The sequence below is a fragment of the Brienomyrus brachyistius genome, chromosome 1 (assembly GCF_023856365.1).
Source record: "Brienomyrus brachyistius isolate T26 chromosome 1, BBRACH_0.4, whole genome shotgun sequence".
Lineage (NCBI taxonomy): Eukaryota > Metazoa > Chordata > Actinopteri > Osteoglossiformes > Mormyridae > Brienomyrus > Brienomyrus brachyistius.
Genome location: NC_064533.1, coordinates 19,447,911 through 19,461,999, shown reverse-complemented (window position 1 = coordinate 19,461,999; position 14,089 = coordinate 19,447,911). Strand labels below are relative to the sequence as shown.

Below are 14,089 nucleotides of genomic sequence, written 5' to 3'. Positions count from 1 at the left end.
GACCGCCAATTGGCCGGAGGCCAGACGCCCCTCCCCATGCCCGGGTTTCGGGCGGTGGTGCAATTACAGGCCACCGGCACCGTCCTCCACCAGCTCCGAACAGGAACCTCCAGGAGTGGACTTCCTGTTTCAGTACGCTCTAAAGGTATCCCACTCCATCACCAGTTTGCCAGGAGGGCAGAATTTCATTTATGCTTTAATTAAACCCTTATTATAGGCCGTTATTTTCTTCCATCATTAAAATTTAATTTGCTGCTGTGGCCTAAAAACAGTTCTTTATCTTTTTTTTTTCCCCTTGTCCTACCTGTGATCTGAGGACATAATCCTCAGAGTCCAGGTGTGGTTGCTTCCTTGCTGATGTCTCATCCTGTTTACCATGTGACCACAGGGCCTGGGGAGGCTGAGCAGCTGGAGAAGGCAGTTCCGGGATCCCCCGTTAGAGGAGAGAGACAGGACTCACCTGGTTTGTCTGCCTCCCACTTGGGGTTCGAACTTGACAAGCCATGTAGTGGCTGTGGGTGGAGCTAAACTTGTGCGTGTCATAATGGGCATGACGATTAAGCTCTTTCTTTCAGCTCCTGGCACCGTCCCAGATGCTGGGGAGACTGCAGCTCTGACCTCGAGTCCGGTTCTGCCCCTGGAGACTCCCACTCCAGCGGAAGGGCCCCATTCGCTTTCGGAGAGGCCGGAGGAACAGGGGATTGAGACCCAGGAAGAGGAGGGCGACCTAGTAGACAAGCCAGTGGAGAAAGTTCCAGAAGTCAGCCCGGGCCTTCTTGCCGAGGAGACTGCTGCAGAACTGGTGACAATCACAGAGACACTGAAGGTGAAAGAGGAACAATTGGTGATGTCGCCCCTTGGAGCCGCAGGGGTAGCTGAGCGGGCCGTTATGGGCGCATCTCCGAGAGAAGAAGAGGAAAGTCTGCACGTGCTCCCCAAAATTCCACCGGAGGAAGGGGATGAGGCCGTGGCCGCCATGGAGGTCAGCCCACCTCCAGAGGGCGTGGTGACCCCCGCCAGCGAGCACAGCTTCTCGGATGGTAGCTCGCTAGCAGCCGAGGACAAAGCTCCCAAGCGCTCCCACGGTACACTGTCACCCCTCTCGGCGGGGGGCTCCCCCAAGGAGCCTACTCATACCTCCCTGCTGGCAGCTGGATACCTTGAAACCGTGCCGTCCACCACCTTCATCCCGGTAACCCCCAAAATCGGCATGGGCAAGCCCGCCATCTCCAAGAGGAAGTTCTCCCCGGGAAGGCCCAGGGTGCGACAGGTAGGCCTGGCTTTCGGTCTTTCTCCCCAGCCCTATTCAACTTCAGCGGTCTCGGCGGTGGCGGACTGAGTATTAATGAATGCAGGGGGGTTCTGCCAGTCTGGAGTGTAGTATCAGAGGATCCTTCGGGTGCCGAGTGTCTCCTGCCGGGAGAGAATAAAAGGGCTTTTAAAAATGTTATATCTGTGTATTTTGAGTTTAATTAAAATTAATTTGGGCGAGCATTCACCCAGTCACACGGGATTCTTGTGGAGAGGCTCGTCATCTTCTGTTTATGCACTTGGGCATGTTTTGGATAGACAGATAGACCCCCGAATTTACGGTGGGGCGGGGGGAAGAACTTGCCCTGGACCAGAATCCTCCAAAGATTTCCACAATTCCCGGTAGTCTGGATTGGGCCGAGCTGGTGATGGGATGGCGTGTGATTTGGGCAGAGGTCACGGAGTAAGGGCTGATTTACTGGATCTGTTAGGGGAGCGTTGGGGGGTCCCCACAGAGTGGGGCGCTCGGGTGGGAGGTTCTTCCGCTTCCCGCTGCTTCCCGGGGGAGCTGAAGGCGGGCCGCGGTGGGATTTCCTGTTTTGCATGTGCGTACACTTCCGGAACATGCCATCTGCGTGATCGCAGAGTCCCTGAAATTTCCTGAGTCTGTGTGGCCCAGGAGTGAGGGGACAGGTGGGCTGACAGGCCGTCTGGGGACATGTTCTTGCGTATGTAGAAATGATGTAAATACAATGACGTGCCTTGATTATGTATACAGGGAGTGTGTAGTGATGCGGAGTCATCTCTGGGGGGCGCCATGTGGCGCTCCTGGTCCGGCTTTGGATAGCATCGAGATTTGGGTCCATTTCGTGTCAGGTGGTGTTCTGGTACCACTGGATTCTGTTGCCAGGAGATCTGGAGCCATTCTATTATGCGGGTCAAGCAATCTGGAATGTTCTGCCATCCTGTGTCCTGCCTGTGCCTGGGCTGCGTTCACCTGCATGACATGGGGCATGATGTGGGGCATGCTGACGTTTTGCTTGCTTGTTTGTTTGTTTTTGTTCCCTGAATGTCTGCCATCTTCTATTATCACGTCATATAAGGTTGCCCCTCCTTCTGGGTGTTTTTGTCACTGTCTAAATAGCCAGTTCAGGACAAATCCGTACATGGGAGGGCGCTAGAGGAGAGAAGGCCCAGGTCCATCAATCTCCATCAATAATTTATATGGAATAATCTGGCTGCATGGACCTATGTTGGCGCTATGCCTGGCGGGCTGCTGGTCTCGCTCTGTGTGATGATGTCGTCTGGCTCCCACTGCCCCACTAAATACACCGAGATCCTTCCACAAGCCACACGCTCTTATAATCGCCACACCGATGAGGCTGCCTATCCAGGTAGCTGAAATAGTGCTGTGATGCCCCCCCTCCCCATGTAGACGGAGTTGTCCTGAGTGGTCAAGGTCTGTTTTGCCCTTCTCCCCCCACCCCCCCCGTTCTGTCCGTGACCCTTTTTGTCAGCTTTGTATTTAAGTTGCTGCATTTTGTATCCCCCTCCCCCGACCCACTACACCCTTTAGGGCGCGTGGAGCAGCCGTAGCGCTCTGCGCTCCCCGTCGTGGTCCCCGGACCACTCTGAGGGCTGGGACGCTGCAAAGATGAGGCCCCTGCCCGGCGTCCCCGTCTGCTGGAGCATCAGAGCGGTAAATAAAAAGCCAGGCCGGGGGGGGGTTGAGACTAGGAGTACTGTGGCACGTGAGGGTCAGGTAGTGACATGCTGACCCCTCTGTGGGAGGTCCTCCACCCTCCCAGACTGAGTTTGTCCTGGCTGTGGGGGGGGGGGGGGGGTGTCCTCTGTGATGAGATCGCTACTGTGGAAACAATGACAGGTTACTGCGTTGAATGGATTTATCAGCATGGATAAATTTATCAGATTTATCAGAATGGATTTATGGCCCCGGCAGGGCCATCTTCACGTTATTAGTGACAGGTCGTCCGGTGCCCCCCCCCCGGGTCTCTGCGCTACCTGCTTCATGTGCTGGCTGGAGATGACGGCTCTGCCTACGAGCCCCTGATGTCTGCATGCTTGCATCTGCATCCCCCCTGTTGGACCTGTCTAACAGGCTGTGGCTGTCCTTGTGCTTGCTTTGAGGCGGGGGGGGGCTCTGTGTCAGTGAATTCAAACATGGGAATGAGTGACAGGCCTTGAATGATTCGCTACCAGAGTCTTCCTCTGAGGTTGCCTAATGAGTCTGACCGGTAGGAGGGTTGGGGGAGGAGGAGGTGTGGTTTCCTGGAAGTAGGAGGAGGAAGAGAAGGGCAGCTGAAAGTTTGGGGTTACGGCCTGCACACCCGCAGGGGCTGATGGGAAACCACTTCCCGCTGAGGTAGAGCGGGAGCATGGCTGAGTTATTCCAATGAGATGTCTGATTTCCTCATGAATAGGATCTGATAATCTGCTGGCCTTTGGTTTGCTGCATTGAGGTAACATGGCCTTTTGGGTCCGGCCATCCTCCTGGTCTTTAAACCACAGGAAGTATTAAATTCATCCCTCTTACCAAAGCATTCACTTTTCCCCCAGATTAGCATGAACAGTTTTATTCTCCCCCCCCCCCCCACGTGTCATATAAGTTTATTTGTCAGTGCATTCAGATTGATTTCCAGCTGCTGCTCTGCGATCTGAAACTCTTTGTGCGTTCCATGAATACGGAGGGACAAAAAAAACATTACTTTGTTCTGAGACTAATTAAACTGTTTTTTTTTTGGTGGGGGTCTTCAGATTGTCTTCAGATAACTTTGTCTGGCTTACTTACCAGGAAGTGTTTTTTGGGCTTGTTTCATTAAACTGCCCCCTCCACTTAGTATTTTACCAGAATTGAATTTGTGTGGTTGGGGAGGCAATGGAAATAGCTGGAAACTGCCTTTGTGTGACAGGGCGTGCTCATTTAATGACCGTGACCGTGCACGTTCGGCCAGACTATCGACAGCATCAGGAAACCGCTTAAGGCCCCCCCCCCCCTTTGGGGTGGGGAGAGGGGTGGCTAGTGGATGGTTTGGGTTGGGTGGGGCTTGCCGTAATTACACTAAGTGGCTGTCAGGCGATCACTAAGATTGGTGGAGGGTGGGCACAGGGGGGGTGTTAAGATTATGTGCCCTCCCAAAGGCCTCTCTGATTGGGTGGGAGGAGTCTCAGAGCCTGAGGGATGACGCTCTCCTCAACAGGGCCGAGGATCGGGCTTCCCTGCGAGGAGGCGTCCCCGTGGTGCCAACCTGTCTGGTCGAGGGGGTCGGGGCCGCGCCAAGCTCAAGACAGACGTCAGCCTCCTTGTGACTCCTGGAGTAGGTCCCCGTCACACGCTTACTTGTGTGTACCCACACACACACACACACACACACACACACACACACACACACACACACACACACACACACACACACACACACACACACACACACACACACACACACACACACAGACATACACATGTGTACCTCTGAGTAGCCTGGGTAGATGTAAACGACATGCTGTCACCACCGCCATGAAGGTCAGGAGGTTCTTCTCTGTCCTGGGGGGGATATGGTTGTGTATGTTTTGCACTCAGGATTTAGAGGGGGTCGCTGTTCTGCCCGTGTAGTCCACGCAGATCGTGTTCCTTTGGCGCACAGGTTAACCTGGTGGAGGCGTATTCGGTGAAGGATGAGGAGGAGAACACCATGCACAACACTGTGGTCATGTTCTCCAGTACGGACACCTTCACCCTCAAACAGGTGGGCCCCCTTGGCTTATGCTTGGAGAAATCCAGTGTGACTTAATGAGTACAGCCATCTGGGAATGTCACAAGGATTTTGGTAACTGTATTCAGTACTGTGATAAGGTCATTGTTTCCTGGCAAGTAGTCACCAAGGTTTAGCATGAATCCAGGATTCTTCCCAAGCTTTCCCATCATGGCTTTGATGCTTCCTGACTATGTGCCTGTTCTCCCCCAGGACATGTGCGTGGTGTGTGGCAGCTTTGGCCAGGGGGCCGAGGGTCGGCTACTGGCCTGCTCCCAGTGTGGCCAGTGCTACCACCCCTTCTGCGTCAATATCAAGGTAAAGCTCGTCCACTTCCCGTGGGCCTTTCTCCGATCTTCTGGTAGAAGTCGACCACCTCTCCCTTTGATCCCGGCATCTCTGGGCCCTTAGAAAGTTCTGCTCGTGGCGATGAACCGGCAGCTAGATAAACTGGACGCTCCTTTCTGGATCGATTCCTTTCAGCAGGCTAAACCCTGTGTGTTGTTCACATGCTATTGCCGGGGGGACATCGACTCTTAAATCCCAAGGCGGCTTTTGAACTGATGAGTGGAGCGTAATCCGCCTAAAAGGTTCACCTTAACCGCAGCTGGAGAGGAGAGCTTTGCTCCATCGCCAGTGTGATCCTTATCAATTAATGCCACCAATTACGGGCAGTGAGCTCAGGGCCCCATCCTGCTGGCCCACGATTCCCCTGCTGATGTCTATAATGGCTACTCCCCCCAGAAAGGCATTAATACTTTTTTTCTGCATATGACTCGTTGGCAGATTAATCCAATAAAGACTCAGTAAGTAGGATTTAATTCATAGTGCATAACAAAGGTATAACAAAGATGGGTTGAATAATTGGGACGATGGACAACTTGTAATCTCCTAATCTCTCTACTTTATAGCTTTCAGCGCGCCGTAAGCTACCCTTTTATTTTGCCGTAAACAAAGGTGCGCGGCTCCTGACACCAGCTTTTGAATGCACAACTGTCCTGGGTTCCTGCTGTTTATCTGTCGGGTCCTTGCTTGTGTTGGCTTTGAACCTCTAGCCAGTCAGAAGATGAGATGTGATCAGCTGCCGTCCAATTGGCGGTGAACAGAGCAGCAGATATAGGGGGGGCATGTTAGCATGGCATGATGGAGGGTAATGCATGTGGCGGCTCAGACAACCCGTTTTTGAAAACACGGTGACTTCAATCAATTGTGTGCTAAGGGACATGGGCAATTTGGGGTGGGGTCTTCACTGATGTCACCACCTGTAATTGTCGTGCTTGAAGCAATATTCCTCATTTGGGGTAGAGCATTGTGATAACGCAAAGGTTGTGGGTTTAAATCCCAGTGTTCAAATCCCGACTTTAAAAAAAAAAAAAAAAAAAACGCATCAGATAAATTAAAATGTAATGTGTACATTTATATAAATGAGGTCTCTGTCATCAAAGTGTACCGTTAGACACAGAAAACCACTCAAATTCCCTTTAATTGGCCGCCCCATTAATGACTAACCCCTGACCCTGCCTTCACAGATCACCAGGGTGGTACTGAGCAAAGGCTGGCGCTGCCTGGAGTGCACAGTATGTGAGGCGTGCGGACAGGCCACAGACCCGGGTCGGCTGCTGCTGTGCGACAACTGCGACATCAGCTACCACACATACTGCCTGGACCCACCGCTGCACACTGTGCCCAAGGGCAGCTGGAAGTGCAAGTGGTATGTTCCGCTGCCCCGCCCAGGCCCAGCCCCCTCCCTCCCAGAAGCAGCATTTTGGCTCCTCCCATGCATATGTATCTGGGGGACTCTGCATCTGACTTCTAACAATGTCTTTGACACTCCCGTGCCCCCCTCAGGTGTGTCTCCTGCACGCTCTGTGGTGCCACCTCCCCGGGCCCGGGCTGTGAGTGGCAGAGTAACTACACACAGTGTGCGCCCTGTTCCAGCCTGGCCTGCTGCCCTGTGTGCACCCGTGATTACCGCGAAGATGAGCTTATCGTGCAGTGCCGCCAGTGTGACAGGTGGGTGCTCGGCCTTCCTCTTTAAGTGCCCCTATTTTTAAATGGGGCCTCATTAATCCTTCTCCCCCCCCCCCCCCCCCCCCCCCAGATGGATCCACACCACCTGTCAGAACCTGAACACAGACGAAGAGGTGGAGGCGGCAGCCGACGAGGGTTATGACTGCACTATGTGCCGGGACCGCTCTTCACCGCCGCAGGGTGAGAGCTGCGCCTGTTTGGGCCCGGTGCCATCCCCGGTCCGGCTCGCTCTCTTGGAGTATCTCTAGGTATGAGATGTTTATCTGGTGTGCTAACATTACTGTTCACCGCTGTTCTAGGCCCTGCGGTAGCACTGGTGTCCGTTCCTGAGGTCAGCGTACCCTCACCGACCCCTCAGGCTGTGCCGAAATTGAAGGAACATGGTAAAAATCAATGTCTCCCGGGACTTTCTCTCGACATATTGCCTTTCTCTAAAGACTAACACACCCCTCCCCCTCTCTCCGTGGCTGCCGTCCCACCAAGACCCCCAGAAGACGTACACGCAGGACGGTGTGTGCCTCACGGAGTCAGGCCTGTCACAGCTGCAGAGCCTGTCGGCAGCAGGGGCTGCGTCCCGACGCAAGCGGCCCAAACCCAAACTCAAGCTCAGGATCATCAACCAGAACAGCGTAGCAGTGCTGCAGGCACCCACCGACCCACAGTCGGAGCACTCGCGAGATGACGACCTGGACGAAAGCAGAGGTATCCATGTGTGAAATGGCGGCCCGCTTCATCTTCCTCTTCCTCTTTGGTTGAAGCAGAGAAGCTTGGTCCCAGGAGACGGCACTTGTTCGGTGTTCTGAGGCGCCATTTGGCATTCAGGCTGTTTTTGGTTTATCATTCCAAGGTTTTATGTTTTTCTAAGAAGTTGTGCCTCACTGTAGTGATGGGAACAAACCCCCTTCAGACACGCGCACACCACAGACTTATGTCCAAGATCTCCCTGCTTCGGCTTTTCATATCTTAAGTTGAGGATGATGAGAGCAGTTTCAATCACCTGCTGACTGTCTGTGTGGGGAGGAGGTGGGGAGCCAGTTGAATGTTTGATGAAGGCTGGTGAGGACAGCAGCCTGCAGGCCTGCATGCCGAGTTGATTTTCGGTCCGACTCAGAGACCTTCACTCTGGGGGTCTCTCAGAGGGGTTTGGTGGTGCCTGCTGGATGGGGCCTCCTACCAAAACTGCAGCTGTCCCACCTGCGACTGGGTCGGCCCACAGTCTTGACTGTTAATCGCACAGAAGGACAAAGTAATTACTTTTCTAAAGGGGTAAACAGAATGTGATACATCGTCCTCGTCCAATTGATACTGTGACTGGAAGTGCAGTTCAGGAAATCTTTCCTTTCATGGAAGTTGACAGAATCGCTTCCTAATCACCTACCAAGCTCTGTTAATTGCCTGGAGTACCTTTCCCTCTGCTCAAACGTGACTTATTCTGAAGTATAGAATTTGTGACAGATATGCACCTATCAGCCCCTCCCCCCCCCCCCCCCCCCCTCCGAGTTCTAGTTCGGTTTTGTTTTATCATTTTTGTTTTTGTTGTTGTTTGACTTAGATCTCGGAAGCATTTTAACATGGTCTGCTGGCACCTTTGTTTAGTTTTTAACCCCCCCCTGACTGATCTTGGTGAAGCAGCACTTTGAGTGTCCTTTTCATGAACCAAGTAGATGACAGCACTTAATTCCTTTCATGAAATTTACATTTTGATGGCCGGGGGGTGGGCGGGATCTCTGGGCCCCGACATGTAGGCTGGGGGGCTGCAGTGTCCGACATGCAGATAAGTGATTGCTCACTTCACTGCCCTTGTCCCGACACAGAGGGGGAACTTCTGGACTGTGACATGAAGTCAGACTCCAGCCCAGAGCGGGAGGCACCTGATGACGAAGCCAAGGGGCCCGAGGGCCCGGATGGAGTAAAGAAACGCAAGAGGAAACCTTATCGGCCAGGTAAAGGCAGCATTGCTGATAAACTGCTCAGTGATTAGCAGTAGCCGCTCCCCAGAAGGGTACAGCCTGCTCTCAAGTCCAGAGTGGGGCTGGTTTCTCTTACCGTGGCAGTGTGTGCATACGGCTTTTCCTGCCTGCTACATGCCTTATGTTGTTTGGTTCCCTTGGCTAATGTAAGCATACCAAGAGGCAGTTTTACTTTTTTTTTTTTTTTTTTTTTTTTTTTTTTAAATAAATGAATTTGTAATAAAGAAAATTACATTCCACCCATTCACTATATCTTTTTTTTATTTTTGACTAATCACTCCCTAATATAACTCTGTATCATAACTGATAATTATTAAAAAAATTGTAAACTAATGTAAATCATTAATACGAAAGTTTTCAAGGTTGTTAATTTTGTCGTGTGACAGTAGTGAATTTCTTTCACCATAGACAGGAGCTGCTTATTCTGTTCTCTCTTTTTCCCTCCCCACTTTCCTATTGCTGTGAAAGCCTGTCGGAATCTCTGTCCTTTGATCTTGAAAGCAATTTCAGCGAGTTGCGCGATCACGTCCGTTCCATGGAGACGGTTCAGAAGGCCATTACTAAACCGTGCCGAGTTCCCATCGCCCCTCACTTTGCCCTGTGGGTGCTTTTGGCTGATCGCTCTTTCCATTGGCTAAGGGCCCTGACTCCTTATACTTTCAGGAGTAGGATGCCCATTTTGGCCGGTCTATAGCTTTGTGCTATTGAAACTGAGGAGCTTATTGTAGCCCCCTGAAATCAGAGCATCTCCATTTGTCTAGAACATGTGACACAATGATGTCAAGGGGCTTTCTTTGGTCTCTTCTGTTTGTTAGTTGCAAGCATTAAATGTAAATGTAAAATCATGTGGAAGGATGTGATTGTACTAAACGCTTGTGCCAGGTTTTGTTCAGTTGTAGCAAAGCCAGTCAGCCACTGTTACGTTTCTCGTTAATGTTTTGGAAATATCCCTCCCTCCATTCTGCGCTCGTAAGTACTTATGAATCTCCCAGGCGATTCCGATAACACACGATTTGTGCAGAACCGCATCCATCTGCCTCGTATCTCCAAATGGGAAGGTTTCAGTGTCGCAAATATGAATCGTTTGAGATTCTGCAGCATGGGGGCAAAATTTTCCGGAGCGATTCTGGTCATCTCTCACCACCTGGTTTGAGACCTTGGGTCGTGAAACCTCCACACTCCAGAAATAGGTCCCACCCGACATACTCTGTTAAGGCAAAAATGTTGGGGAGATGAATCGCTCGTCCTGAGGCTTGAACACTCGTATATCATTATTAATAATGGAGACCATCGCTGGCAATTCTGTCGTCGCCACCTTTATGTTATTAATCTATGACACTACATTCATCTTGGGGTCACTTGGCCATGATTTTCCTGCACTCATTATTCTCTATAGGTATTGGTGGGTTCATGGTGCGCCAGAGAAGCCGAACAGGTCAAGTCAAAGCCAAACGATCCCTCTGCAGGACAGACTCATCAGGCTCTGTGTCTGAGAACCTCCTGGGGAAGGAGGAAGGTGAGAGCAGTGCTCATTTACTTCGGTCAGGCTTTGTGTCCTGGGGTTGCAGAGTCTGTCCCAATATGGCACATTTTTCAGCCCATAAGTCGTAGAGACCCCGGATTTATCTAAGGCTTTGGACTGTGTCTGTCCTCTCCGCAGGCTGGGGAGAGCTTGCTTCTGAAATGCCTGTGGATGAGACCGTGCCCGGGCCCGAGGGTGTGGAGAAAGTGAAAAAGCGCTACCGCAAGAAGAAAACTAAGCTTGAAGAGGAGTTCCCCTCGTACCTGCAGGTAAGTGCTGCCCTCACCTTGGAGTTTATAGTCAAAGATGGGCACCTAACTACAATGGCACTGCCAGTGACACCCCTGTGAACTTTGACGTGGGTATGGACCGTATCCCGGATGCGCGTTTGTATTTAAATAGACTGTAAGCATTAAAAATGAAGATTGAGATTTGGCTGCTAGGTTGCTTTTGGCAGGGGGTGAGATTTATGGGTAAGGACGCCCATGTGACGTTTTCTGTAATTGTTAAATTTTCATTTACTGGGTGTGCTTTTCACGTGCTCGGAATTTCCAAATGAGCAGATTCGTAGGCAGGGGGTGAGGGGGGTGCTGAACTACTTATAGGCCAGTCGCTGTCAAATTAGGCATGCATGCTGTGAACCCTGGGCCGCTTCATCCCGCAAGCTTCAAATTAAGCTTAAAGGTCCTCAGCAGATGAGTGACTTTTATCAATGATTTAGTTGCAGTGCATTACGCTTTCAATGCTTCAGTGCAGCGGAGTCTGGCCTGGCTGTGGTTTGAGCCCTGGCAGAGAGCATCTGGCGTAGGCATGTTTAACTTTGTGGACTCGTTGCCCTTGTAGACAGAGGCAGCCTGGAGCTGCCTTGTTTCTCTGGAATCATAAATCACTGAGAGGCAGGGCCGGCAGCCCGTGACTGTGTAGAGCCTTAGGTACTAGGCGATCTTTTTTTATTACTGTCTTTTTTAGCATTCTTAATTGCACTTGAAAAGTTCAGTCTGAAAATTCCACCGCGGACTGGGAACTCTGTCTGGGGCAGAAGATAATGTGCTGTCAGTGCGCCTAACAGGTCTGGCCAAGCAAATGCACCTCCGTGGCGTTTTGTGTTGTCAGTAAAGGCAAGTCAGCTCAAGCCTCTCATCGTGTGCGAGCTGGTTCTGCGGTCGATGTGACTCACAAGGGCGGGTTTGTTGTTTCTGGGATTTAACTTAAGTCACTTTGCCCCCCACCCTCCTGACTAACCACAAACTTCGGGGTCCCATACAGATGCATGGTTTGAGTGGTGGTGAACACCACCGCTGGGGATGTAGACCTGTTGGTGCCTTCTCCTCACCACAACAGACTCCTCTGTGAACTGCTACTTCCATTCCTTCTTTCCCTAGGAGGCCTTTTTTGGCAAAGACCTGCTGGACAGGAGCAGGCAGGTCAAGCAGAGCCTGGGAACCGGCCTCTCGGACGACGACCCCCCCCAGGCAGACAGCCAGCCCCCAAGCGCCAGCAGCAGCTTCCTGGACCCGACGTCCGACCCACTGCTTAGTGCTGCCACCACACCTGTTTCGGGGAAGCCAGGAGTTCTGCGTGAGTAGGCTGTGCCCTTGTTCACGCCTCCCACACATGCTCAGTGTCTTATCACATGACTACACACATGTTGTTTCTCTCTCTGTCACACCGTCACACACACACAGACACCCTCCTAGACTTGCAGATGACTGCAGACCTTTCCCTGACAATGACCTGTCTGGTCTGGAACCAGCAAGAAGGGACATGCCCCCCCCACCCCCCATCTCCCCTAATAACAACCATGACCGTGATCCTCCAAGCATGCACATATGTTTCTTTGAAACATGCTTCCCCCCTGGCCCCATTGCAGCAACATCGGCCCATGGCATTTTCAATTTGGGCTCCAGTGCATTTAGAACCCGCTCTTGGAGCATTCAGCCTCTTTCCTGAAGATACCTTCCCTGCTTTTTGAATCGATGAAAGTGAGCAATCAAAGCCCCCCAATAGGGAGGCAGTGCTGATGCAGAAAATCTGTGGGTGTGCTAAGCAACTGCCGTCAGATGCATGCTTTTCTGACATCCCAAACTCACGTCCCCTACCTTCCTCATCAGCCAACTCTGAGGACCCCTTAGCTGTCCTGTCTGAAGTGCTGAGTACGGACGACGACCTCCTGGGGATGCTGTCGGATGACCTGGTTAAGCCTGGAGATGATTCAGGTAGGCAGGAAGGCTGCCCTCAGTGCATTGTCCCCCCCCCCAGAAGCCTCTCCCACACAGCACCCTTATTGCCCTGGTACCCCTCCTAGTCTGTGCAGTATTTCTGCATTCGTCACTGTTTTCACTTTGAGTTGAGGTTTCGTTTTCTTCTTGTGCCTGCTTGGCTTTTTAATGATTTGTTTTTGCGCCCTGTCTCTTGCGGTTTCCTGGTTTGTAATCACTCGTTTTATCTGGTTTGGGTTCCTGTAGGTCTTGCTTTATGCCCTTTCCAGGTTGAGATCTCTGCCTCTCCATTTGGTAAGAGACGGACCCACGGCCTGGCCGTGGTTAGAAGTAGCTCTGTCCTCTCCTGGGGTCCCAATTTGGTTTTGTCTGCTTTTTGTCTGCATGCTCTCTGTCCTTTTTTTTCCACTCTCTTACTCCCCTCTCCCCCTGGTGCATTCATGCTGCCTCTAACATCTTTGGGTGCCTTGCAAAGAAAACCATGCATGAATTGAATTAAATAGCCACAAATTAATCACCAATGGAAAAAAAGAATTATGTGTTCTTTTGTAGAGTTTCAAGTCTAATCTGTTTGTTTGGAGTCTTTGGAGTTTTGGTCATTGTTCTAACCGTCGGGGGTTTATTAGAAACAGGCATTTTTTAATTATCGTAGTTTACATGGTTTTACACGCTGTTACTTATAGCCTTCTGCTGGTTTTTGGCCAGAATTATATCAAAATTTGGCCCAGATAAAGGCAGATGGTAGTGATTTTTTTTCCGACTCCAGAACCACGATTCTCCCACTCAGTCTATTGTACCTTGTTTCCACCAACGCTGTGCTAGAGCTGGGCTAATTGCACTTGCTTGGTGTCTTGAGAACCGGCCTGCATTTCCACTGTTTTCAAAAAAGAACAACGGAAGTATTAAGTAGGCGAAAGTAAGAGTAAAGTGCTGATTTGAACAATCATCGTGTTCTTCAATATTGTTCTTTGTTCTCTATGAAATATTGTTTCTATTATGAGGCCGAATTTTTGTTTATTCCAACTTTATAATAAAAAAAAAAGTCTTTTTGGTGGTGGAAATGCATAGAACCAGTTTTGAAATGGAAAAAAGCCTGGTACTGGCACCAGCATTGTGTTGGTGGAAACAGGAAATTGGTGTCTCAGTTTGGCAGGAGTCCCTGTCGAACTCTGACCATTTCAGCTGCTGCCCATGCTGCTATGGTGATTGGGCAGCTTGGACCCACCCCCCCGTCATTACCTGGCTGAGCACGGGTGTTTGAAGAAGTGAATAGGTATCTCATGTTGGGGTCTAAGAGCTGTTGCCACGCCTCACAGTGATTCTGTT

The 14,089-nt window shown here is 51.1% G+C and overlaps 1 protein-coding gene across 1 annotated transcript in view; it reads left to right on the top strand.

The window, feature by feature from the left end:
• The window catches only part of kmt2ca (lysine (K)-specific methyltransferase 2Ca), a 69,669-nt gene that overhangs the window by 33,418 nt on the left and 22,162 nt on the right, over window positions 1-14,089 (top strand). Inside the window, 17 exon segments of the mRNA XM_048969678.1 lie at window positions 389-463; window positions 576-1,270; window positions 2,828-2,950; window positions 4,470-4,586; window positions 4,914-5,015; window positions 5,235-5,339; window positions 6,551-6,732; window positions 6,870-7,034; window positions 7,123-7,232; window positions 7,352-7,435; window positions 7,536-7,754; window positions 8,867-8,995; window positions 10,419-10,538; window positions 10,683-10,813; window positions 11,927-12,122; window positions 12,656-12,760; window positions 13,010-13,057. Of these exon segments, the coding sequence (XP_048825635.1) occupies window positions 389-463; window positions 576-1,270; window positions 2,828-2,950; window positions 4,470-4,586; window positions 4,914-5,015; window positions 5,235-5,339; window positions 6,551-6,732; window positions 6,870-7,034; window positions 7,123-7,232; window positions 7,352-7,435; window positions 7,536-7,754; window positions 8,867-8,995; window positions 10,419-10,538; window positions 10,683-10,813; window positions 11,927-12,122; window positions 12,656-12,760; window positions 13,010-13,057 (2,706 nt within the window).